Genomic DNA, 27,002 nt, shown 5'->3' with positions numbered 1-27,002 from the left:
TGATCCTGGATGAGCTCATCTCAAGATCCTTAATTACACCTGAGAGATCCTTTTTCCAAATACTGTCATATTCACAGCACTGGAGATTAGGAGGTCCACGTATCTCTTGGGAGCTGCCATTCAACCCACTACAGAAAGCCCCTAGCTACTTGGCAGAGCCGGCATGGTGACCTTGTGTGTCCTCTACTGCCACCAAGCCAACTGCAACTGGTGGATGTGTTTACAAAACAGCAAAAACAAAGCAAGCAACTTGCTTCTCCTCAGAATTCAGGAATGTTCACATTAGCCTCACATTTTAATTAAAAGCAAGTAACGCTATCTCGTTCGATAAATGATAATCCTACTTAACCTCTCTGTGTCTCAGTCTACTAATCCGTAAAATGAAATTAATAAAAGTACTTATGATGAGTAAAAAAAAAAAAAATGGTTAAAAAATAAATAAATAATAAGGGGGACAAAGGGTAAAACAAATTGTGTAGACAGAAATACTGGTGGTCAATGAGAGGGAGGAGTAAGGGGTATGGTATGTGTTGGAGATTTTTCCTTTTTCTTTTTATTTCTTTTTCCTGGAGTGATGCAGATGTTCTAAAAAAATGGTCATGGTGATGAATACACAACTATGTGATGATATTGTGAGCCACTGATTGTATACCATGTATAGAATGTATGTGTGTGAAGATTTGTCAATAAAAATATTTTTTTTAGAAAAGCATGGCCCCGCCAACCCCTTGATTTCAGATTCCTAGCCTCCAGAACTATGAGATAATAAATTTCTATTGTCTATGCAAATAATAATAATAATAATAATAATAATAATAATAATAATAATAACAAACCTTACCCCAAAGTGGGGATTACATGAGTTAATGCATGTACCTTGCTTAGATGTGCTTACTTGGCACTTAATTAACATTAGCGTTCATTATTTTTATTATTATACTTATTATTTATTACTTAATGTCTCTCCAACTCTCCTTTACTAACATCCCCCTTTCCCGACACCTCCATATGTAGGCCTCTTAACTGGGCAGCCTGGTCTCTTGTTTATTTCCTTGGGAAAAGACTAATTACAGGGGACAAATCTAAAACACTATGGATAGAGCAAGCCCAGAAATATACATTGTTTAGCCTAGAAATATACATTGTTTGCTTAAATTTCTATTTTTATGTACACCCTCACACCTTAACAAATGTGACAAGTTACATGAAATGAGCATGTGGTTTATTTATGTTATTTCTAATTACTTCATACCTCACCTTGTTTTGGAAAGGATTCACTTAAACAGATACATTTAAATACAATAAAAAACAAGTAGACCAGTTAAAAAGAACTAAAGAAGATAGAGGTATCTGAAAAGATAAAAATGAAGCCAGAAGCAATATATATATATCTGCTGCAATATCCTGCACACTTGGTAGGTAGAAGCAGACCACAATCTGCCTGTAAATTCTCATGCCCGAAACAAAAATGAAGCCTGACTGGCTAAATTATTCACTGTAGCCTTAAGACTTAAAAAGAAAAGGGAGGGAGAGAAGAACAAAAACACATTTGGTAAGAAAAAAATCACAATTATTCCTGGTAGTGGGAGGAAAAATTCTCCCTTGGGCTAAGAGCATGATACGTTTTACTTGGTTGTTTGTCTTGATTATTACCATATATTTTAACTTTTTTTAAAAATGTATTTTGACATACACTATCTCTTTCTGATTTGTCCCTAACAGCTAAGATTGATTAAATTAAGAGTTTTGAGATTACATATAAACGTGTGGGTGTGTTAGGGGGTGTTTAGACATGATATACTATTTCTTTTTTAGGACAGACAGGTGGGCACGCAGACAAGCTTTCATAATAAAGAAAAGAAGAGCTTATAAAGGACAAAATCAGAGTTCTCTTAGCATAGAGAACTTCATTTCCTATATACAACCCTCAAGTTTCTACAGCCTCTAATCCTAGAAATCCAGGAGAAGGAATTTGGGGAATGAAGACAGGAAGAGTTGTTAAAAGGAAAGCACAGCAAGCATCTTCTCATGAATAGTCATTCAAAACCCCAAAGGTGAGCTCAAACTGTTGACTGAAGTTTGAGGCTACAGTCTGAGAAAAGTCTTCCTTTATATGACCCAGTGTCTTCGTGATCACTTTTCGGTTGGTTGGTCTTTGTGGTGAAGGTGCATACAATTTTGCACGTGAAGAGCAATTTCACTCTTAGCAGTCTTACATGCACTTGCTTTCAAGCCAGGACAGCCATTCCTGCCCCCACCCCCACCATCTCCCTCTTTCCCACCCCAAATCACTTACCTTGTTGAGCCACTTTAGCCCTGGTATCGTATTTGAGTTTATCTGTTCCTCCAGCCACGGGCGCATTCGCATCCTTTCCACAGGCATGGTACCCTTTGGCAGAAGAAGCAGCGCATTAGGCATTTTCGTGCTTTCTGTCCCACTCTGAACTACCAAGTTCCTCCTCCCTATTAGCCCCTTTCTCAGAATTACTCAGCTTTTGTGTGTGTGTCTTGGTGGGGGGGATGGGCAGGTCAGGGGAGTGTATTCAGGAGCTCTGTCCTGGAGCTCCTGTCCCTGCTTGATCTTCTACTTCATTCTTGAGGAGCCACAAGAAGCCTGGACAGGCATAAGTCCAACCAAGTGGGGGGCTCCGACACCTCCTGGGGACCCTGCTGAGGCCAGGCTTACCCCTCTGCCCTGGCAGTGGTTACCACTGACACCCCAATGTAGCAGGCATTCCAAGGACCTATGGTTTACAATACTTTCGGGTTATTACCCTTATGAAAGCCAAGAGTGGACACAGCAAAACATTATGGCAGCAAAGAGTTATAGCCCATTCTCTCTTTTTGGGTCTGTTATATAAATGCTGTAAACCCAATACCGGCACTTTAAAACTCTAAACAAATCCATTAATGTGGTTCCTTCAAGGTTTTTCACCAACTGGCCATGTCCTTTAGACTTGTTCCATCTACTTTCAGAGCTCACCAGAATCTTGTTTTGGCTTCACCTTTGCTTTTATCCCAATGCAGTCTCTCATTCTCTCCCTCAAGCATCTTTTTTTTTCATACCACACCCCCTATCCATAGTATCTCCCTTTCCGGCCCACCCAGCCCTCACAATGCCTCTCTCCCCTCCTTCCAGGTTCTTTTCTGAGATGGTCTTTCCCTTGTCCATCAAAATATATCCAGAATGGAATCACTAGTAAAGTACCTTCCAAATTGTCTACAACTCTTCATCCCATTTTTATACCTAAATTTAAATTTAATCTGGAGTCCAACAGCAAAGACAATGATGATGCAAGTCCCTATTCTGCGGGACTTTTGGACAGGGTGACATTTTAATCCTTTTTCTCAAAACTTTGCAGCCTCTTCTTTCTTTTACTCATTTCTTCCAACAAAAATGAGCTCTGAAAATTCTTCAGATGAATATGAGCTGATATCAAAGTCTCATAATTCTCTTGCAGTTGCATAAGGTCTCTTCTCTTCTCTACGGTGACCCCCGCCTCCCCCCCTCCCCCCGCAGGGTGTAAATATCAGTGCATCAGCCACACGGGACCCACCCTCTATTTGCACAGTGCCTCCACCCCCACCTCTCCCTTGTACATCTCTTGCAGTTCCTCTGGCCCACCCACTGGTGCAGACACCTCCTGCTCTTCTTACCCTGGCCCTGACAATCCTTAACAATGTCCTAGGCACAGCCTCCTCCTTCTCCACAAGGCCTTCCCAGACTGAAGTAATCCCTCCTCTTCCAGCTCCTACAATGCTGATCCTACACTGTTCACTTGAAAGTTAAACACTGCTCTAGAGCGTCTATTATATTGTTGGTCTTTACTCTTATTTAAATCTGGCATTAACTAGGCATCAGCTGTCTATACCCTCCCTTTCTAACCAAATTAGAAGTTCTTTGAGGCTGAGAACTTGACCTCTTACATTTTTTTAAATAATCCTACAAAGCACAAATGCTGCCTTCTACAGAGATGTCCACTACAAGGGACAGGCCAGTTCTAAAGACAAGCCTAGGTGGGGCTGCCATTGGAATTTGGCTCTGTCTCATCTGGAAGCTTCAGGCCACCAATCTTCAAGACCAGTAACAGGAACCCCCAAGACAGCCCCAAAGGACATGCAAAAGCCACAAGGAGCCCCCAAAACAGCTGCTCCTAGTGGTTTCTCAGATCATTCCCTTCACTCATCCATTCATCCAACTTCCCATCCAAAGATCATTTTGGGGGCATGATGCTCCCTGCCATCCAGGAACTCCCAAGAAAAAGTTATGAAACCACATGACGGGTTTTGGGTACAAAATGATAAGGAGTTGCCAAAGAGCTCTGGGAGTGCTGGGGAAGCTGTACACAGACGATCCCAGGGGGAGGGGAGGAGGCATATCTCAATGAGGGTTCTGTACAACAGGATGGACAACCACCAACCCAGTCTGACACGCCGCCTCAAGAAGATCTCAAGTCACAGAGGGAAGGCATCAAACACAGGGAAGAACAGATGGGTCATACAGTAGCTCACTAGTGGAGAGCCACAGATGCTAGAGACTCTGAGGGGACAACGTGATAACCAGAACCACTGTGGGTTCAAAATTTAGTGCTACAGGAAAAATGAAGAGGGGGTGTAAGTGGCCCTGCTTCCAATTTGTAATTATTAGAAATACTACATTTCCTCCTATTTTTTTTTCACAAATCACCCTTTTGGAAAAAAACAGTCATCTGAAATATTTCAAAAAGTTTTTTTGTATTAAAACTAAAGCCTGATGAGGCAAGAGTTACCATTACTGCAAAGAATTATGTGGATGGGGATGGTATGAATCAAGATTTGACACAAATCTTGATAAGAATCAAGATTTGACAATCATTCTGTCTTCCAGGAAAGATCTACTTTTTCTCCATCCACACTGCCCAGTCCTCACTGGAGAGCCCTAGGATTAAATCCTAGTTGGTCTCATGTTCATGGATTCTGTATTTACAAATGTACCTACTCATTAAAATTTATCTGTAACCCCAAAATCAATACTCACAGTACTTTTGTCATAATTCATGGACATATGTAGAACAAAATTTGAGTTGCTCAAAGCACATGTTTCAAGCTAGGTGGGACAAGGTGACCACTCTGCCTTCCTCTTTCAGTTCTCATACCATAAACCAGTACCTTTTCACAATAAACACAGAATCATGTTTTTCACAATTCTGTGTCTTTTGCTAGTAAATTCACTGTTTAAAATGTCCCCCAAGTGTACTGCTGCAGTGCTGTCTAGTGTTCTTAAGTGCAAGAAGGCTGCGATGTGCCTTACAGAGAACATATATGTACGAGATAAGCTTCATTCAGGCATGAGGTATAGAGTTGTGAACCATTAGTGCAATGTTAGTTAATCAACACTTTATTTAATGAGCTCCTCTCACTTGCTCACTAATGGATATGATTAAATTTGCTTAAGCTTATATTCAAAGGCTTTATCCAAACATTGCTTTAAAATGATCTGAAGGCAATGATAAGGTTTCTAGAAGAAGTTAAATGGGAGCAATATCCTATAGAATATTGGTGAAACAAAAGTGAATTCCTAAGGAATCACTGTATACGGACTTAAGGAAGAAGCAAAAGATATAAGGTGTCTTTAAACAGAAATGCACATAAAATAAGGTTATGTATTGATTGGTTAGCAAATTCCGACCTGAGGCTCCCCAAAACTGAACCCTGGATTTTCCCCTAGGGGAAAATTCAATTTCTAATTCAATGCTCTCAGCAACTTTATAAAATATAAACCACAAATAATGAGAAACAATTCTATCAATACTCATTCCCCTGGTGAGCTCACCCAGTTTCGCAGCTGTCGGTCCATATTCCCAAATTCAATTTCCAGCTGAAACCCCTTCCCCAAATTCCAATTCATGTTGAACATCCCCACTTGGATAAAGATATTTCAAATTTAACATATCCCTACTGCCACCCCCACCCTCCAAACCTGCTTTGCTCGCAGTCTTTTCCATCTCAATTAACAACAAATCCATGCTTCCAGTCGCGCAGGCCAAATACCTTGGAATCATCCTGATCTCCTTTTTCTCTTACCTCACATCCATTCTTGTCAACCAATCTTGTCAGGTTTATATTTCAATTATACCTTGGTCTATCCCATTTCTAATCTGAATTATAGCAATAACTTCTGCTTGATCCATACTTCTTCCTTTACTTTATTCTCAGTAGAAAGATCTGTACACTCCCCTTAAAATATAAGCCAAATTATCTCACTCTTCAGCTCAAAACCCTACAGTGGTCTCCCATTTCATTCAGAATCAAAATAAAAGTTTTTGCAATCGTCTATAAAGTCCTACACAATCAGTCTCTGACTTCTGTTTTCTCAGTCCCCTACTCTCCTCTAGCCACCAGACTCCTTGTTCTACCTTGAACACGTCAAACATGCTCCCACCTCAGTTTTTGTCCAGGCTGCTCCTTCTGCCAAGAAAGCTTTTCCCCTATAAAGCAGGTGGTTCATTCCCTCCTTTTCTTGGGGCCTCAATTCAATTTTCACCTTCTCAGTGAGGCCTAGTTTAACCTATTTAAAATTGTACTCCCAGTCCCCTCACACAAACTAACATTTAAAGTACTTCTTTATTGTGTTTATTGTATGTCTCCCCAGGCCCTTTAAATGATAATAAGCTCCAAAAAGGCCAAAGTTTTTGCATGTTTTCTTTAGTGACGTTTCCCCAGCAACTGGAGCTAAGAGTCTCTGGTGCTTAATACATACTCCTTAAATGAACTGATTTAAGGTAGAAAATATTAAGCAGAAAAGCACGCTTGGAAGAAAACACGCTGAGATCATTTTGGCTGAGTTTGATAGGTCTATCTTTCACCATTTACATGGACACAGCCAAAAGGAAGTATATTCCAAAAGTCTAGCACTTTGCAGGGAGGTAGAGGATGGAAACAGAGATGACAGCCAAGGTCATGGGAGAGGATGAGATGGCCCAGAGAGAGCAAGACAGAGATGAAAATGGCTGTTCTGGAAGCTCTACAAAGAGAGAGAAGCAGAAGTTGTGAAGTTAGGAAAGGAGGCCAGACCCCAGTCAGAGAACCAGAAAACAGTGGGGTTGCAGAAGCCAAGGGGTGAATGAGTTTCAGGAAGATGCTAGGGATAAAGTGGTGAATGAAACAGCCTCAAGCACCAGCCGTACAATATAAAGAGGGAGAAAGACTTTCATCAAATGCCCACACCAATAGACTATTACAATAGGTAGTGGGTGCTTGGAACAAGAAGAACAAGGTACTCTGAGAGAAGGTAACAAGACCCCTTCTAGTCTACAGGTGAAGGAAGGTGCCCTTGGAAAGCCTGAGACAGTGGGCAGGTAAGGGAGATGATTACAAAGGCCCTGAGGCAGAAAGATCACAAAGGCCCTGAGGCAGAAAGACACACTGCCAGAGGGCGGTGGGCAGCAGGGAGGATGTTAGAGTCCAGGTTGACCTCTCAGGACTTGGAAAACAGTATCTAGCATTTTGGTCTTTGTAATAGATTGAACAGTGTACCCCAGTTGGACAATTCTTGGTTTGCATTCTGGTGGGTGTGGACCCCATTGTAAATAAGATTGCTTTAAGATGTTACTTCAGTTGAAGTATGGCCCAACTGAATCAGGTTGGGTTTTAATCCAGATTACTGGAGTCCTTTATAAACAGAGTTGAAAGTCAGATGGAGAGAGAAGCCACAAGGAACAGCCAGAAGTTAGAAGTCAACAGAACCCAAAAGAGAAAGAAGACACCACCATGTGCATTGTCATATGATGGAAAAGTCAAGGAATTTCAAAGATTGCTCACCAGCCAGAACTGAATAAATGAGATCAGTTTTCTTAATAGTGAAGGTAAGAGCTTATTATAAAATTTAGTCCAGTCCTTCACCAACTTTAATGTACATGAAATCTCAATGCAGTAGGGCTGAGTGGGCCTTTTGAGTCTACATTCTAACAAGCTCCAAGGTCTCTGGACCACACCAGGGAGGCAAAACCCTGGATTTCCTTTAATTTTTAATGACTCATTACCCAGCTCATCTGTAACTTCCTGCAGTCCTGGTCATTCTGGGAAGTGGACCTCCTTCCATTATTCTAAGTATGTCAGACTTTATGGCAACCTCTTTTAGCCCATCCCTTACTTATGTGCTATGCCTCTCTGACAAGGATGCAGCTCAGCCAAACTTTAAAATTTATCTCTTATCTTGTCAAAATATTATGGAAATCAACCCGGAGGTTATTCTTAAGAATTACATGGATATTCCTTTTTTTTAGTTTGTGGTATATTGGAGTGGTTGGAGGGAAGTACCTGAAACTGTTGAGCTATGTTTCAGTCGCCGTGATTCCTGAAGACGATTGTACAGCTACATTGTTTTTACAGTGCAACCACGTGATTGTGAAAGCCTTGTGGCTGATCATCCTTTTGTCTAGGGTATGGGCAGATGAATAAACAAAATATGGAAAAAATAAATAAATAATAATGGGATAAGGGGCAAAATAAATTGGGTAGATAGAAATACAAATGGTCAATGAGAGGGAGGGATGTAAGAGATTTTTTTCCTTTTTTTTTTCTGGAGTGATGCAAATGTTCTAAAAATGATCATGGTGATGATTACACAACTATGTGATAGTATCATGAGCCTCTGATTGTACACCATGTATGAACTGTGTGTGTATGAAGATTCATCAATAAAAATATCATCAAAAAATTATGGAAATCAAAGATGCAAATACAAAACTTTTTTGAAATCTAAATCAGGACTGTCATTAATTAAAGAAACTGATTTTAGGAAAAGCAAATAAAGCAAGTATTTTTTTTTTTTGGAGTGGGGTGAACTCTATTATAAAAGCTTTCAATTATTTCAGGATATACATATATATATACTTATTTTTAAGTAGCTAGGGGACTTCCAGTGATTCTCCAGGAAAAATTGATCCTTTTCCATAAAGGCTCTTCTGTTTTACTTGAGTATATAGCCTGCGTCATCTCCCTCCCTGTCTTGCCATGTAACTCAGAAGAAAAAGTTTGCAGTTTAACACAGATTTCCCATGACTATCAGAAAGTAAGTATGCATCCTTACTTTTGTGAGAAAAAAAAAAAAAAACAGCAAAGGTAGAATTCTACTTAGAGCCTTGCGCCCAAAACTGATTATTTAGTTTGCCAGTAAAAATGAGTTATATTTCCAGAGACTAAAGTATGATGAGTCAGAGCTCGGAGTACTGAAAAAAGAAGGTGCTTACTTGGCATATACTCCCTAACTTCCATCAATGAAATTCAAGATGACAGACTGGTCTGCTTCAATAAGGTAAGCTTCTCAAGGGCATTAGCACTCAGGCCAGGTGAAATGTGAGCAGAGTTGAAGGAGGCAAATAACTGGGTGGCGAAGACACAGGGGGGCTGTTTTTGCTAAGAGGGCCACAGTACACCAGAAATCGGGACATTTATCTTCTAGTCCCACTTTGTTATTACTGGTGACTGAATTTGGGCAAGTCCCTTAACCTTTCTGGTTCACACTTTGATCATCTAGAAACACGAGAGGTTTCAAAAAGATGATGCCTAATGTAATCCATGATTCCACGAATCCTTTTTAATATGAAGTCTCATAATTTGTTCTACCTGTTTTATAAGGCTCAATTCTTGTCTCCCTGATTGTTATTAAAAGTGAAATGCTAAAGGTTTCTGACCCTATAAAATTTAAAATATGAGCAACCTCAGCTTCGAAGAAAATGAAACAGTTGAAGGATCTACCCTTGAGCCTGATAAAGACACTCCATAAAATCATCTTTGAGGTTTGGGATTGGGATGATCTTCAAAACCATGGCAGCTGGCTATAAATCAACTCAGCATATGGCGGGCATTTAGAATATTACTGGGGCCAGGGCTGTTGCATGAAGGAATGCAAGATGCTCACTGTGAAACACATGGCTCAGATGGTGCCCTGTGAGGTTGAACAATGCTATGATTCAGACAAGTGACATCTCCAGGGACCATGAATTTTCAGCTCAATAGCTGCAATTTGGATCTTGTAATAGTTATAAGCCTTAGCTCCCATTTACTGAGTGCATACAATGTGTCAAGCATTCAACCAGGGTTTTCTATGAGTTTTCTCATTTATTTCCTACAATCTTAGGAGGTAGGGAATTTATCTCATGTCACAGATACAGGTAGGCTGCTCAAAGGCAGTCTGCTGGTAAATGGAGGAGCCTTGACTCACGATCAAATCTGTCTAACATGCAAAGTTGACTCATAAATCCAAAGCTCTGCTTTCATCTTATATAGAAAACGCCCAGCTATTACGATGGCCTCTACACCATTCTCCTTTCTGTGCCTTTCCCAGCTACTCTGTCTTTGTATCCTACTGCCATATTCTTCTTCTTAAAATATTTCTTTAATCATGTTAATTCTCTGTTCTAAAATTTTCTAAACATCTCTGCTGGATTTAAGATAAAATTCTTGGTTAAGAGTAAGGGGCTTCTGGTAAGGGCACATTGGCAATTCAGGCCCAAATCCCATAGTGAGCAAGTCAGAAACCTGGAAAACTTAAATTTTGAAATCTGTTGTAAAGCATCAGAGAGCTAACCAGGTAGATAGAATTAAGAAGGCAAGATCTAGGAGAAAAAAGAAACCCAAGAAGGTAAGTCCTGACATTTTGGGCTGCTTTTCTCCTAGCAGAGGGGCATTTGCTGATTGCAAAAGAGGTGGCTGTGGGACATTTAGATCACTACGGGGATAAGAATCAAGGCCTACCTACAAAAGAGGAGTCCCAAGATACAATGGATAGGTCTTATACGGATATGGATATACAGATTCCAATTGTTTTCAGACACAGTCTTTAAAGTGACTATGCCTTACACATTCAAGGAAATTAAAGAAAGATGAAAAATTCGGCAGAATTGGAATTAAGGTATTCTAATTTGCTTGCATGATCCAAGAATTAAAAATACTAATTTATACTAGACTCCAATAAGATGAGGATACATATTATCTCCTGGGTAACCAAAATCCTTGACTGAATATTCAAGACTTAATAAAAATAGAACCAAAAATCATCCTTCCAAGATTACCTTCCATTCCTTCCCCCTTATCAACCAGGCAGGTCCTTTACCTATTTCGCACAAAGTACTTGGAAAACCCATCCCTCTCCATACCCTAGTTCATCTCTCCAAGCCTCAGTTCTGGTGTTCCTAATAGAGAAACAGGTATCTAAGGAAACTTGAAGGTCCAAGGACACCCTAAGGGCAAGAGCAAACTGCAGAATCTAGAGCCACAGCAAAAATGCCAAACAATAAAGGGGAGTTAGGCAAGAAGAAAACCGAGAATAATGATAATTTGTCAATTCATCCATTCACATCAGCAGAGAGAGCTACAGGAGACAGGTCCAAGCTGGAGAGAGTGAAGGCAAAAGTATGGGAAGGAAATTACTAAGGACAAGCTAAAGTTTGAATCTCCATTGCAGAACTTGACAAGCAGGCTCCCTCTCCTTCCTCACTCCTCTTGCAACGGGCATCATTTATTTTACAGTACCTGGGAGGGCTCTTGTCACCTAACAGCCCCGCTAACATGTGCCTACCCTCTCTTATCAACTGACAGAAAGTTTACCCTCCCAACAAAAGCTAGCTCAAATCCATTTTCATCCATTAAAACTTCACTTACAACTCTAACAGCTGGACCCTTCTCTCCTATGACAGATATTTTCTGTGTTATCCATTTATCCAGGATACCAACAAATATTTATTAAATACATATCAGTAAAGGAACCGTACTAAGTGCCATGGAGGATTCAAAGATGTGTAAGAAATGATCACCAGCCTAAGGAACTCATAAGGTAACTGGGGATGTGAGACATAAATCATATAAGGTTAACTAATAATAGTATAATTATAATAATAAAAGCCTAGGCAATAGAGATCAGAAGGCAGTATGTGATTAATTGTCAACTAAACGGTCTAGTTCATAAAGAACATAAATCATTACAAAATGGTTTTGTCAGGGAAAGCTTTATGGTAAAGTAAGAGCTGACAGGATGGGAAGGAGTTGTCTTGACAGAGAGAAGGCAACAGGGAAGCCCGAAAAGGGAGGAGGCTAGATAGATGGTAGGAGCAGAATGAGGGAGAAGTGTTTACTGAGGAGGGCAGAGCTGCTGACTGCAGCTGGAATGTGGTGGGCTCTAAAGTGCCAGATATTTGACACGTCACCTCTAACCCTAACAAGTTAAACATTATTACCCCCACTTTAGAGATGAGGAAAAGGACAGCTTGAAACAGTAAACCAACTTGTCCAAGTTCTCCAAGCTTCTAGATGAAGAGCCAAGACTTAAACCCAAGTCTTTCTGGAGTTCATGATAAGCCATGAACCAAAGCAGGACTCTACACAGGGGCCAAATGGAGGCAGGGAGATAATCCAGAAGCTATGTCTGCGGTTCAGAATGGTGGCGATGAGAATGGACAGGGAAAGAGAGAAGTGACAATATATTTACAGGAATGTAATAGTGATCTTTAGCAGTAATTTCTCCTGGGTATACAGTAATCCTGTCCAAAATGCAAGTTCCTCTTACATGACATTCTACATTGCTCATATTGACTTTTTAAAAAATTACTTCTACTGAGAAATCTTCACACACATACAATCCATACATGGTGTACAGTCAATGGTTCACAATATCATCACATAGTTGTGTATTCATCACCATGATCATTTTAGAACATTTGCCATCACACCAGAAAAAGAAATAAAAAGAAAAAGTTCATACATCCCATACCTCTTACCTCTCCCTCTTACTGACCACTAATATTGCAATCTACCTATTTTTTTTACCCTTTATTCCCCCCCCCCCCCACATTGTTTATTTTTTTTATCCTTATTTTTTTACTCATCTGTCCATACCCTGGATAAAAGGAGCATCAGACACCAGGTTTTTACAATCACACAGTCACATTGCAAAAGCTATATTGTTATACAATCGTCTTCAAGACTCAAGGCTACTGGAACACAGCTCAACAGTTCCAGGTATTTCCCTCCAGCTACACCATAACTAAAAAGGAATACCAATGTATAAGAACAACCTCCAGGATAACCTCTTGACGCTGTCTGAAATCTCTCAGCCACTGATACTTTGTTTTGTCTCATTTCTCTCTTCCCCCTTTTGGTCAAGAAGGCATTCTCAATCCCTTGATGCCAGGTCCCAGTTCATCCCAGGAGTCCTCTCCTACATTGCCAGGAGATTTATACCCCTGGGAGTTTTGTCCCATGTAAGGGGGAGGGCAGTGAGTTCACCTGCCCAAGTTGGCTTAGACTGAGAGGCCACATCTGAGCAAAAACAGAGGTTCTCTGGGGGTGACTCTTAGGCATAATTATAAGTAGGTTTAGCTTCTCCTTTGCAGGAATAAATTTCATAGGGGTGAACCCCAACATAGAGGACTCAGCCAGTTGATTTAGTTGTCCCCATTGTTTGCAGAAATATTAGGAATTCCCCAGATGGGGAAGTTGAATATTTCCTCCTTTCTCCCCAGTCTCACAAGGGGACTTTGCAAATACTTTCTTATTCTCTGCCCAAATTACTCTGGGTTATACCGGGGCATCATACTAACTTGTACAAACCAACAAGATTTCACACCCTATTCAAGATTCTGTGTAATTATGGTATTCAAATAAACTGACCAGATAAGTTAAATTAGATAATGAGCTACCCAAAATATAAATTTTGCACCAAATAAGCATCTCTTCCTTTGGTCTCACACAGAAGCTGAAGTTTTAAAATATGGACCATATCATCCTTTACCCTGTATTCTGATTTACCTTAGTCCTATTCAAATCCACATTGACTTCTGAAGTCTTTTTCAGCAAAAAAAAGAAGCATTTCAATTCAAAATGATGTGAACTGAGAGGAAAATGCAGTTGGAAATAGAAAATTGTCATTATCGTTCCCAACACAAAATTTGTTCAAGTGTTTACTAGGAACCAGATACTAAATCAGGGGATTTTCATACATAATTTCATTTACTCTTCAAACAAGCCACAGGAGATATATAGTAACTGTTCTCCATTTTAAAGATTAGGAAACTGACGCTCAGAGAGATAAAGCTTCTTACCAAGATCCATAGGCTACTAGAGAGAACAGCTAGGATTCAAGAGCCGCCTGATGAGAAAGGAAACATCTGAAATTTCTAAACCACTATTTTCAAACCCAGTAGAAGGTCATGAAATCGATTTCTTGAATCAAGACCAATACTTTTAATTTAATTTTAATGAACCAGAATAGAAACTATTGAGAGAACATCCCCAAAAAAGTAAGAGTAAGCAATGTTTTTTGAAGCTTTTGTCTCTATTTGATATCATATCACATCATATCAAATTCTATCCTAGCATAGTGGTCAAGAGAATATGAGAAGCACTACCCTAGGCTGAACTGCCTATCAAGGGTGCAGGGGTAGATGTACGTGGCAAGCGGATGGAGGGAAAGGAGTAAGGGGAGAGGGACATGGCATAAAGTGCACAACAGGAGAGGACGATACAGGAAGATGAGAGAAGAAGCAAACCCTTAAAACTGTACTGACTACAGGGAGACTGAAATGAAATGTATGAGAGAAGCTTTATGGGATGTGCTTGGCATGAACACATCCTTTTTGGTGCTAAGATAATAGGACTTTGTATATTACAAAAAGAATAAAAGTCACCCATTTGGCTTTGCTTAATATTTGTCTGCCTAAAGTATTCAAATCACTGTACATATGCTGATGGGATCCTGGAGAATGAAGTAAAAAATTATCAGTCATGAAATCAGAAAGGCATTTAGCGTTCCAGACACACAAAAAAACAGGTTTCAGCAACAATGTAAAACCAATTTTTTTAAAAGTTTCATTAAACGTCAGAAGAGTTAATAGGCAATGGAAATCAATCCTATAATATCCATTGTTTCATTGATATAATCCTCTACTTTATGCTGTAAATTGTTTTATTTCATAAACTTAAAAAAAAAGGTACTTTAAGGATTCTAGTCTCTAGCCCAGTTTTCTCATAAGCTTTTAAGCAGTACACCATGAATTCTCTAAAACCCAATCTTTCAGGAACCCAAACTTGAATGATGTGTCAGGATTGCCATAAATAGTTTATATCCCCAAATATATCATAACACACAGTTACACTTCTCTCCATCTATCACCAATACCAGGATCCCCAAAATGCCTGTGCAAATTATTACCTGAGGAACTGGAAAAAAAGGATTCCCTGGCTCTGTGCTTGACCTACTGAATAGGAACCCCCAGAGCTTAGGAACCAGGAATGTTATATTATTATTATCCTAGGATAACTCAGATATGCAGCCAAGTATAGGGATCACTCCCATTTGGTCCACTGGCCCAGTGATAAACTTCTCCAATTGAGTCATGGGAAAATGGGGGAGTCGGTAGTGAATATATTTCATCATGAATGAAATACAAATGCACATAAAATTAAAGTTCTAAAATGCCTTTAAATACCATAAAACAAGTTTTCTAAACTGAGAATCATCCAGATTATAGTCTTGCATATTTGTCATCCACTTTACAAAAATTACCCTGTCTCTGACCACAAACTATTCTGGTACATGAAACAGTGTAATTTAGCCTCTGATAGTAACTTGTGCTGCATAATCACAGCCATAAAAGCACAGAGAAATTGACTCAGGGTCTCCACCTGTGTACTCAAAAGATGCCAAAATATCAACGTTTTTCAGTACTGGGACGAACCAATGGTCATTCTAGAAAACAGTTCTCAGTGCAGCCTAAAAAGAACAGCAGTCCTTCACCCAAGGAGTAAACCTTAAAAATACATGTAACGTGTCACGTTGAGGTAAATGTGAGCCCACAAGCTTTCAAAGGACAGTTACCCAGAGAAGTTTAAGAAACACAGTTCAAAACTAGTAATGGGAGCCCAGCCATACCTCTCTCCTTTGCCCTTGACCCACCCAATTGCCATTTCAGTCACTCCCATCTCGCATCTGATGGTCCCATTACCCAGCCCTCTTTCTCATACCCACCCTGCATTGCTGTAGCATCCCATTATTGATCATTCTGCCTCCCAATACATTCCCACCTTCTACTTAGCAATCTCAGAGACACAAATCTGTTCTTTTCCAACACATTCTTAAGACCTTTCAATGGTTTCCCATTTGTGTCCTACACCCAGACTCCTTATCATGGCTACAAAGCTCAGGCTTCCAATAACCTTCAGAGCCCCTAGTAGTTAGGTTTGGATATCAACGTGACCAGGTGATGGTGCCCAGCTGTTCTGTTGCTATGAAATTAAATCATCAACATGGGAAATTCATCTATGGCTGATTACATCTGCAGTCGGCTAAGGGGGGTGCCTTCCTCAATGAGCAACATTTAATTTAATTATCTGGAAGCTTACAGTAGAGAGGTCAGAAGAGAGCTCAGCAGAGCTCAGAAGCCTAGCACACCTAAACTCAGAGCTCAGAACCTGCTCAGACCCAGGTGTCTGGAAATGCAGTCTGAACCCAGAAGCTGGGAGAGAGGGCAACAGATATCTCCCTGTACCTTCCCAAATTAGTGAATTTGTAACTAAATAAATCCCCTTCGGAACAGCTAATCCATCTCTGGTGTATTGCATTCTGGCAGTCTTAGCAAACTAAAACAGAGCCCTTCACCACCTCTGCATTCCAGAACCCTGTGTTCCATCCCTGCACAAGGAGTTCCATCTCCCCAACTTGCCTTTCTGTTTCATGACTTTGCTCCTGTCCTCCTTCCCTACAATGTCCACCCTCAGGCCCCATTCTTATCCCAACGACTTGTGGTAGAATTACCCCTACCACTTCTCCACTGTGGATCACCTCCCTTTCACTATTTGCTATCAAGATGTTGCAAAACTGCATGGCTAGGCAGGATGGTATCATGACAGATTTATGGCTTAAGATCTCATCTGAGTTTGCAGGGTCTCTGCAGACCTTTTTTGCTTTACCATCATCGGCACCTGTTTCCATATCAAGTCTTTCCATGCCTACTTCACTTCTACCCTCACTAATCTCAGTAAGTGCTCATGCCTTCATCTTCTAGAGGAAAATACAAGCCACTAGGACTCCTCTTTCTTACTCTCCAGCTCCCCTCCCCTCTTCAAACTCATCTGTACTTCTGTAACTTCCTTTTTCCCTTTCTTATACAAAGCAGGTGTTTATGCCATTGTGTCCAACCGGGAACGCCAACAGTTTAAGAATGGAGATACTGAGCTTGGCTTTTGGACCTACTAAGTTTGAGATATCACTGGGATATTCAAAAAGAGATTCTGGATGGGCAGTTAGATATTTGATACTAGAGCTCAGGAGAAAGGTTTAAGTCTTGAAATATCCAACCATTCCTGTAAAGACTATTCAAAACCCTTCTCTTCCACAAAGCTTATCCCAGCCAACTCAGCACACACAATTCCTCCCTTCCCTTGAATTCATAAAACACACTGCCTCTCACAGTCATTTCCATTTAAACAATATGCTCCTTTCAGGCTAGAAACCTATGTTAGTATTGTTTTGGCTGTCATTGGACTTTGCATCCAGCAGGCACTAAATAAATAAAGACCAATCTTGTCCAGTTGACTAGTGATGATGGAAACGCTCTATACCTGTACAGTCCACTTGAAACCTTCTCAGTGCAACTGCTTGACACCAAAGATGGAAACAGAGTATCAAGGCCACTTCTAATCTTTCCAAATCACAGGGAGTGATCAAGTGTCTGCTGGAAACAAAATATCTGTGTAGGAACCCCCTAGTGGAGTTCTTCAAGGGGTACTTACCCACCTGACACTGAAATTGTTCTATTTTGACAAAAACCTGCTTTTAAGGCCTGACTCATGCTTAAGTTTAATCATCTTTTTGGAACTCAACCTCTTGGTACGTGGGGGAGTTTCTGCGTGAGTAACTCCCTAATTTCAGTCTAGACCTGCAAGCCCTTGAACACAACAGCATCTGGCAAGTACAGAACACAAACTATCCCACGCTATGCCATAATAATATTAGCAATAGCTAGCAAATATTGAGAGCCCCGCAAGTTCTAAGCACTTCCTGTGTATTATTAACTCGCTTGATTCACACAACTCTGTAAATAAGGTTCTACTATACGCCCATTACTGATGAAGAAACTGAGGCACATGACGTTAAGCGTCTTGCCCAAGGGTGGTAGAGGTCGGGTTTGAATAGAAGGAGTCCGACTTTTGAGGCCACTCTCTAAGCTTCTGGACTTAGGCACACACGTGCAGACAGACAGGGGTCTCTATAAAGATGCACAGGGGTCCAAAGCCCCCCTGCCTGGCACAGCCCCCACCCTGGCAGCCCAGGCTGAGGACCCTGAGCCTGGAACCGAGAGAGCCCTGCAGCCCAGCAAGCACTGCTCAAGAGCCAGTCGCTGGACTGATGAATGTTTCCCAACCTCGGGCACCGAGCCCTTTTTAATCCACTCTTCTTGCCCCTTCTAGTGCCTTCCCGGCGGGTGGGAATCAGCTAAAGTTACTGCACATTCTGGCCAGCCAGAGTTAACTTCTGGTAGCCTGTACAGTGAAGACAATAGTTCCCCACCCCCAAACTGCAAAATTGAAATTTTGCCCCCTTTTCACCCCTTCACCTCCATCCTTCCTCTTATAAGAACAAAGGCTCCAGAGCAACAGGAAAAGACAAGGGTTTTGTTTTGGTTTTGTTTGTTTCTTTTTGGCTTTCCATCACTTTAGATATTCTCCATTTGTTTCATTTTAGTTTTGGCCTCTGCCATAAAGCAGGGTGACCTTGGCCTTAAGTGTCACCTTCACTACCACCTGGGTCCCTTGAGGTCCTGGGTCTTTCTAAAGCAGGGGAGAAGGAACGTGGGCACTGCCCAGCCCATGACTAATTAACCTGGAGGACTTCAGGAGCGCCCATAGGCCCCACCGAAAGCTGATGCTCCACGGCTTTAACGCTAACTTCACATTCAAGTCTATGTAATGTACAGGAAACCACAGATGTGCTAAGTGTTTGGAATATTTGCCAATTTCCACCCCTACCATTTCAGCGTGTACAAAGAGCAAACACTTGACTTCACCAGGAGGCCATTTTGCTGCCCACTCGAAAAACGATCTCATATTCCGTAACAGGACGTGTTAGGAGTGCCAAATCCCAATGCCTGAAAACTCCCTTGCTCTCACCAAGTACCTCTCAGCACCCTGCTTGCTCCCTCCTACACCATTCAACAACAAATCATCTCTCCAGCTCCAGGGGCTAGTTTGAAACCTACCCTTTCAAAAAGCCTCCCCTCAACAGCGCAGATTCAACTATTCCCGCAACCATTTCGCTCTAAGAGAAATTTGGTTACTTCAACGTGGTACCTTCACAAGGACCTAGTACCGTGCTTGTTTAGAGTCAAGTGGGAGGCTGGCCAGGGCTCAGGATGGCCCCTGTAGCCCAACTCTGGGCCAGCATGGCCACCCACGGGCAGGTGGAGAGCTGGAAGACCCAGGCAGCTCCTGCACCCACCATCACCAAACAGGCAACTAGCCCGCGCTGTTGCCGCTTTCGTACCACGACGTCTGCTAGACAAGAATTTTGGGGAGTTGTCCCCTTAAGTGAGACATCAACCTCCCATTCCCCTTAAAAATCTCGGAAATCCCTTAGTCTCAGCTACCCTCTCTTCACCTCTCCACATTCCTGTGAGGTCTGGGGGTGTCTCCATTAGGCAGTTGGGACCACGTCCCAGGGCACTGCTTCAGGAACTGAAAGCGGAGGTAGGAGAACCCAAGATCCAGTCTTCTCATCTGGAAAATGGGGATAATTTCTTCAGGGTGTGCAGCGAAGATAAATAACGTGTGTCAAGTACTGAGCCCCGGAACTGATCAATCATGGGTATTTACTAAATATTAGTTTCTGCAGGTACAAATGTATAAGCAAGGCTGTTCAATGAAGCATTACTTAGAAGAGAAAAAAAAAAAAAAAAAGTATATGGACCCAAATACCAGACCGCAGGAAAACAGGTAAAATAAAATGATGGTTGAGTGAAATAACGGAATATTTCATTTCTATAGGAAAAAAAAGTGTTCAGAATATAAATTCAGTGGGTATGGAGGGGAAGGCAGGGGGGAGGTCGTTTTTCAACCGTCAGGACAATAAAGGCCCATGCACAAACTGCAGGCCATGCTGGGCTATGGGTGACACACCTGCTGGTGAGTCCCAGGGCAGAACACAATGCCCCCTTCTCAGACAGCGCGGGGGACGCGTGGAGCCCGAGGACACCGGTGACTGTCACAGCAGCCGGCACCGCCTAGTACGGACCCTCGGGCACGTGCCTGGCTGACAAGGCGCTGCAAGATACAGTTGTTTGGCCTGGAACTGGGCAACTGGGGGGTGGGGGAGGGGAACCCCACCCCCTGAGTGGTACCCTAAGTGAGGGTGGAGAACGTTCCTGAACAGTTAGAGCAGAGGGCTGTGAGGTGCTATAACACTGGGTGTCTTCTGAGGAATGGCACCCAGCAGGAATGCTCGCGTTCTAGGTGCTCTCCTGGGTTTTCCGAGAGTCCCCCTGTTCACACTGTGCCCTAATTTTTAGAAAATAAGAGCAATATGGCAAGAGAGCGCATTCTTCTCAAAAAGAGGTACAGCACTTACGTCTACTCTCTTCCTTCCTTCTACTCTCCGTTTCTGATGATTTAATCCAGAAGCCTGCCAGGTGTAACAGGGGGTCGCGTGGGCTACTGGTGAAAACAAGGCGTCCACGAGGGTGAGAGAAGGCAACGGGAGCCCAAATAGAGCGAGAAGGACCCAGGCACGGATGGGGTGCCAAGGAGGGCTCCGTGCAGCGCACTGCGCAGGGTGTAAGAGCCCAAGGGGTGAGGTGAGGCTGGGGTGGGGTGGCCCTAATGGGGATGAGATCAGACACAAATTGGTGATTTAGTAAATTAATTAGTTCATTGAGAATGATGGGAGCAGGTTTTTCTCTATTTGCGAAAAGAAATATTTTCCTTCTCAATATTTGAGAAGGAAATTACAAATATGGAAAGAAAGAAAACTAGAATAATTTTGAATTATTGAACTGGAATTGAAGTGTTGAACTGGAATTAAAGAAATTGGTTTAAATTCATGGTTTTCAATATACCTAGATAAATATAGAAATAAATACAGATGTAAAAAAAAGTGTGTGTGTATATGTAAGTATGTATATAAATAATGTTTATATTCCCTAACTCTGCCTGCTGAGAGACTCTGGGAGCAGTAGCAACATGCCAATAGCAATGAGCAGGTGTAGTACCCAAATCTTGGTTTCTAAATACTATGCTTCACTAAAAGGAATCAGGCTCCTTGGAGAAATGGATGATTCCAAGGCTGGGACATGGAAAGCACAAGATGAGCTTCTAGGCTGAAAGTAAGGTTGTGCTCAAAAAGTGATGAAGAGCCGTGGCTCAGTGGCAGAGTTCTCGCCTGCCATGCCGGAGACCCGGGTTCAGTTCCCAGTGCCTGCCCATGTGAAAAAAGAAAAAACAAAAAGTGATGAGACTATGTCAAGAGGACACAAAAGTCAACTTGAAAAGACTCCCACTGGCCAAACCTGAAACAATTTGGCACCAAAATAAATAATGATAGTAATATAGCTGTGCTGGTTTGAAGATGTTATGTACCCCAGAAAAGACTATATTCTCTTAATCCATGCTTGTGGGTACAGACATATCGGGGGATTAGAGTTTTTGATTAGGTTGTTTCCATGGAGAAGTGACTAACCCCATTCAAGGTGGGTCTTAATCCTTTTACCAGAGTCCTCTATGAAGAGAGTAAAACCAGAAAATACAGAGAGACATACAAAGAGCAGACAAATGAAACCAAGAGGTGGACACAGAGAAACATCCAGAAATGCTGAGAAGACTCACAGGACACAGAGAGCTCAGAGAGGTGTCCCCAGAGAAGCAAGCAAGGACACATGGAAACTAAAAGCCACGGACTCCGGGAGTGAAGGACCAGCAGACACCTTCCTATGTAACAGAGGAACCCTGGATGCTACTGACTTTTCTTCAGTGAAGGCACATTGATGCCTTAATTTGGACATTTTCATAGACTTAGAACTATAAATCTGTAATGTAATAAATCCCATTACAAAAGCATTCTGGTAGCTTTAGCAAACCAAAGCAACAGTCCACGGAATAAAATAAGAATCCATAAAATAATAAATAGGGGAAAGAGAAAGCCTTTTCATAATAAGGGAGAATGTCAACTAATAGCTGTGGAAAAAATGATGGAATTAGAAGATCACCATCTGGCAGCCATCAAAGTAATAGTTCAGCCATGAAACATCAATGGATGCTAATATTAGTGGGTGAAAGGTTGATGAGAAATGGGACATTTACACAGTCTCGAAGTACCTCCCACAAAATATGGTTTTATTACAAAGGGAAGAAATAGTAAATTTTACAAGGCAGAAGCCTGACAGATGCCTCCTAAACCAAGTGATCAAATGAATATCACAAATAAAGGGACAAATCAAAAATAGATACCACCTGATAGGATGCAATAAAAGCACCGTGTCTGTGATAGTCTCTCAAAAAAAAACAACTATTACCCAAATGTAATGACAAGGAAGCATCCAACAAACCCAAATTGAAGGGCACTCTGTGAGACTGCTGGCCTGTAATTGTCAAAAGTGCCATGGTAGTGGAAAGGATAAACAGAGTGAAAGAGATTGAAGAGTCATGACAACTAAATGCAACACCTGACCCTGGATTGGATGTTTCTGCTGCAACATTATTGAGACAACAGCCAAAACCAAGTGGGGTCTGGGGACCGGATGGTAATAGCGTCTCACTGTTAATTTCCTGATTCTGATGATCATTTTGTGGCCCTGTTGGGGAGCGTCCTTGTCCAGAGGTAATAAATTCACACGCAAGCATTCAAGGCTGATAGGATGAGTCACTCTCAAAAGTTTCCAAAAAAAAAATTTGTGCTATTGTTGAAATTTTGAATCCAAAATTATTTTAAAAAAAAAAGAGACTTGGAGAGAAAAATGCAAAGCAAACTAAATAACTGATTCCCAGTAGTAAGGGAAAAATAGTAGCATTTTTGCAAGTACAATAAACTCCAGAAAGTTCCCTTTGGGGTGCTTAAATTTAAACCATTGGTCATTTCTACTTAATTCAGGCACATACACATCAATCACTTCATCCATCCATCCGTCATCAGGGCGGCTCAATCAAGCAACAATTAGCTGAGAAAGGAGCTGCCAAATTTCTTTTCCTGGAGAAGATGAGGTGCGATGGTCCATAGCTCATTTATGATTATGTGTAGAAAACCAAAAATAAGATGGCCAACCAGCTCTTCTGCATTACTTTAGAGCAGTCTCTTATAAAAGTACCAGAGGTTTACCTTCAGTCAAATTTAAGTGCACTTATTTCCATTTTAAAACAGAAGGTCGGTTTCCAAGGCATAGTACCCCAGCTCATAGATTAAGGTTGCCTCAAAATAAAAAAGTCAAAAGTGTCCATCCTTGGGCTGCCACTAATTGCACCTTTTGCATGTTCAACCTTCGGAGGCTCCCAGGCCACTGTATTCTCTGCAGGACATATGGGGACAGCTTCAAGATTTCACCAGAGCCCAAAAGCTGGCATTCCAAGCATAGTTTCATTTTCTATTATGACAATAGCTCCCCCGCCCTGGGCCTTTCAAACACTTGGCTCAGATGAGGTCCACCATGAGTAAGGGTTTTGCTTTTAGTTGTTCATTTACAACTTCTGGACTTGGAGGCTGCAGAACCTTGACCAACCTTCAGTTCTATTAGTCCTCACTTTCCTAAAATTCTCAGTAACTACTTTGGCCTCAGAGTAACCAGCACAGCTCCTATTTGCTATTCTCCGAGAGAACAGCTACAGACACCTTAAGAAAAGAAAGTGAAACCATGGGACTGCCTTCCACTAAAACCAGCAGCAGCAAGCAGCCATCTGACTGCTCCCATCAGCCCCAGTCCGTTATTGCCCTGCAGCCAGAACAGATTTTTAAAAGTGCAAATATAATTTTGTCATGTCCATGGCTTAAAGCCCACTGCTGTCACATGCACTGCTCCAGGCTCCTCTCTCCCCATTGCCCTGACAGCTGCCAGTGGGTCTGTACCAAGGCATTTGCAGCTACCCTCAGCCTCAAGAACAGCCCCTTTCACAGAATAACTCTTTATTTATTTATTTATTTATCCATTTATTTACTTATTTTAGAGCTGTTCTAAGTTTATAGAAAAACCGTGCAGAAAAGTGCACAGTTCCCACATAACCTCCCCCCTCCCACACCCATGCACACCCACACACCCCAGTTTTCCCCACTGTTAACGTTTTGCATTAGCATGGTACCTTTGCTGCAATGGATCAAACAACAGTACTGTAATTACATTATTAACTACAGTCCATAGTTTACATTAGGGTTCACTGTTTGTGCTGTTCCATGGCTTTTAAAAGTTTTTTTTATTGTAGTAGCATATATGCAACTAACTGCTACTCATTCTTCAGGCCTCCACACAAAATCACTTTCTCAGCAAAGCTTTGTCTGTCCACCCCCCGAGACCAGGCCAGGCCCCCAAATCTGCCCGCCCCACTAGACTAGAATCTGCCTGAGGACCAGGACCAGCTCTGCTTTGGTCTCCACTCTGTCCCCAAGGCCTGCAGCATGGCTAAGATGCTCGGTAATATCTGTTGGGTAAATAAACAATGAACTCACATTATATATGCTGGAACCACGATAAACCAAGGGGGAAACAGAGCAGGGGCTTGCATCCTAAAGACAGGGAGGGCTCCTGCATAAGCAAATGCAGTAAAAAAAAACGAGGTAGTGCCATAAAAAGAGGTTTCTATAAACGCCATGGGGATTTCATTTTTCCAATTATTTTCTATAAACAATGCTTATTTTAGGGTTTCAAGGTGTAATCTAGAATCTTGTTTATTTCATAGTCCCGCATATGAGTATTCACTAGAAATGTACTGATTCACTTTGTTGATCTACTGATGTCACTGCATCACTTTTACCAGGGCTGGTGTGATCAGGACAGTGGGCTTAAAATGTATTGTTCAAAATGGGGCACTTTTCACTGTAAGTGGGGACCTATTAATAAATTACACCTGGAAATGTCGAAAGAGAGACTGTTCCTGGCAAAACCAGAAGGTGGGGGTCGCCCGGTAGCAGAAGACAGTTGCTGTGGAACAGGTTTGCTATCTTTTATTAAAAAATACTTGGGCCATTCGCCTGCCATGGTGGAGACCCGGGTTCAATTCCCGGTGCCTGCCCATGTTAAAAAAAAAAAAAACTTGGGCCAGACACATTTTACAGTTCAGGAGTTTCAGGGTTTTAAGAAGATAATATGGTGCATATACCATGTTACATAATTCCCCACCAGCATCTAGAGTGGACCCTCCTAATTCAACACAGTAAGATTTCTGCAGCAAAACATGATACTTAAGCAGTCATCAGGATACAGCCTATGAATAGCTTCATGTCAGTTCAGGGCAGACTGTCCTGCCAAGTGAGTCCTGATAAAAACCCTGTTGTCAGAACTTTTGGGATTGCAAATAAGGGACTTGGGACCTACAGGAGAGTTAAAGTTATTCCTATCTTAGGAATATATTATTGTTCTCATGCTGTACAAGAAAACCAGCATTTTTCCCTTAAATTGTACTTACATTATAAATTAATCTGGCAGGCGCTATGTTTAATTTAGTAACAGCGCATCTTTAGTTCCAAAGTGGTAAAGCTTAATACAAACCACTTTTGCATATTAGAAAATGGGAAAATACTTTGTTGAATATTTTTTATATAATTTGAAATCTTAAAAATTAAGAAAACGCATTATGATTTCCTTTGAACCAAGTCTACTTAATAATATGTATAGGTATTTTACTTTACCAATCCAATATATAAAAATATTTAGATAAGAAAAGCTTTAAATAAGAGTCATATTTTCCTTAAAATATTCTCCTAAGGTTTCTTTGCAGGCCTAAACTCTTATCCTACGACATTTTAAATACTTGATTTCAAAAATTAAACTTATTATACAGTTTTCAGTGCGCAAAGGATATTTTTTTAAGAGTATTCGGTTGGTTTTTTATTGACTGATTTTTTTATTGCCGGGTAGGCCCTACGAGTGAGAACTGCTTCCTCTGTAGAGATGGGTGTGTGAGCTACTGCGCCACTTAATACTGGCCCCTGTTCACCGATGGAAGCCAAAGTGTGAGACAAAACTATGACATTTCTATATCCAACCTCCTAAAAAAACAACATTTATGGTGGCAAGGACACAAATTTATTCAAGGAACTGTCTGATAATTAAAATGATTCTGAATATAAGGGCAAATAAATCCCTGCAATGTGAGAACCACAGTGCAATACACACTGAGCCCTCTGGGTCCTACAGGACTTGGGCAGAATTGCAAACCCTGATCCCTGGAGGCATATCCCTTCTGCCAGAGGGAAGAAAGAAAGCAGATTAAAGCTAGAGAGGGCCAAGTTGGAGAGGGCAGGCAGAGGCTGTCCTACTGTAAGGCACCAGGCACTCACCCAGCTTTTGCATGGACAGCACTAAATGTAATCTCTCTAAAAATACATGCATACAGAAATCAAAACTTGTACCCAAAGAAATGCTTTCCTGATGCCTCTGGAGATAATGATGGTTTCTGGGGATGATGATGGCAATTTCCTTTTACTGAGCAACTAAGATGCACCTAGTATTAAACTCCAGGCTTTACCAACATTATTCTATTTAATCCTCATGACAGCCCTAAAGGAAGGTCCTATTGTTACCCCATTTTAAGAAGAGGACGCCATGGCTTAGTTCATGTCCAAGCAGATTCTCCTGCCGTCGAGCTCCATTATGAGAACAGAGGATTGATTCAAAAATGTGCTTTAGCCTTTAGGGATCACCTCAGTAATATTAAGACTTCTGGAAAATAGTCTTCTACACGTGCCCTTTAGATCCTTGAACACAAATGCTAGAAATCTGGAGGGGTTCTTATTCCCTGGACACCCAGCTTGTCTTGATGATATCCCCTCGTGTCGGAAA

General features: G+C 41.4%; 1 protein-coding gene across 5 annotated transcripts in view; it reads right to left on the bottom strand.

Annotated features, from left to right (window-relative positions):
- IRF2 (interferon regulatory factor 2) overlaps positions 1-27,002 on the bottom strand; it is a 94,273-nt gene that overhangs the window by 45,964 nt on the left and 21,307 nt on the right. For all 5 annotated transcript variants that reach the window (XM_077144512.1, XM_077144513.1, XM_077144514.1 and 2 more), the window contains exon 2: positions 2,297-2,389. In XM_077144512.1, coding sequence (XP_077000627.1) covers positions 2,297-2,383 — 87 coding nt within the window. In that variant the 5' untranslated portion in view covers positions 2,384-2,389. The remainder of the gene's footprint in view (positions 1-2,296; positions 2,390-27,002) is intronic.

This window comes from Tamandua tetradactyla, chromosome 26, assembly GCF_023851605.1.
Source record: "Tamandua tetradactyla isolate mTamTet1 chromosome 26, mTamTet1.pri, whole genome shotgun sequence".
NCBI classification, from domain to species: domain Eukaryota; kingdom Metazoa; phylum Chordata; class Mammalia; order Pilosa; family Myrmecophagidae; genus Tamandua; species Tamandua tetradactyla.
This window is presented reverse-complemented; position numbering and strand designations above follow the sequence as displayed.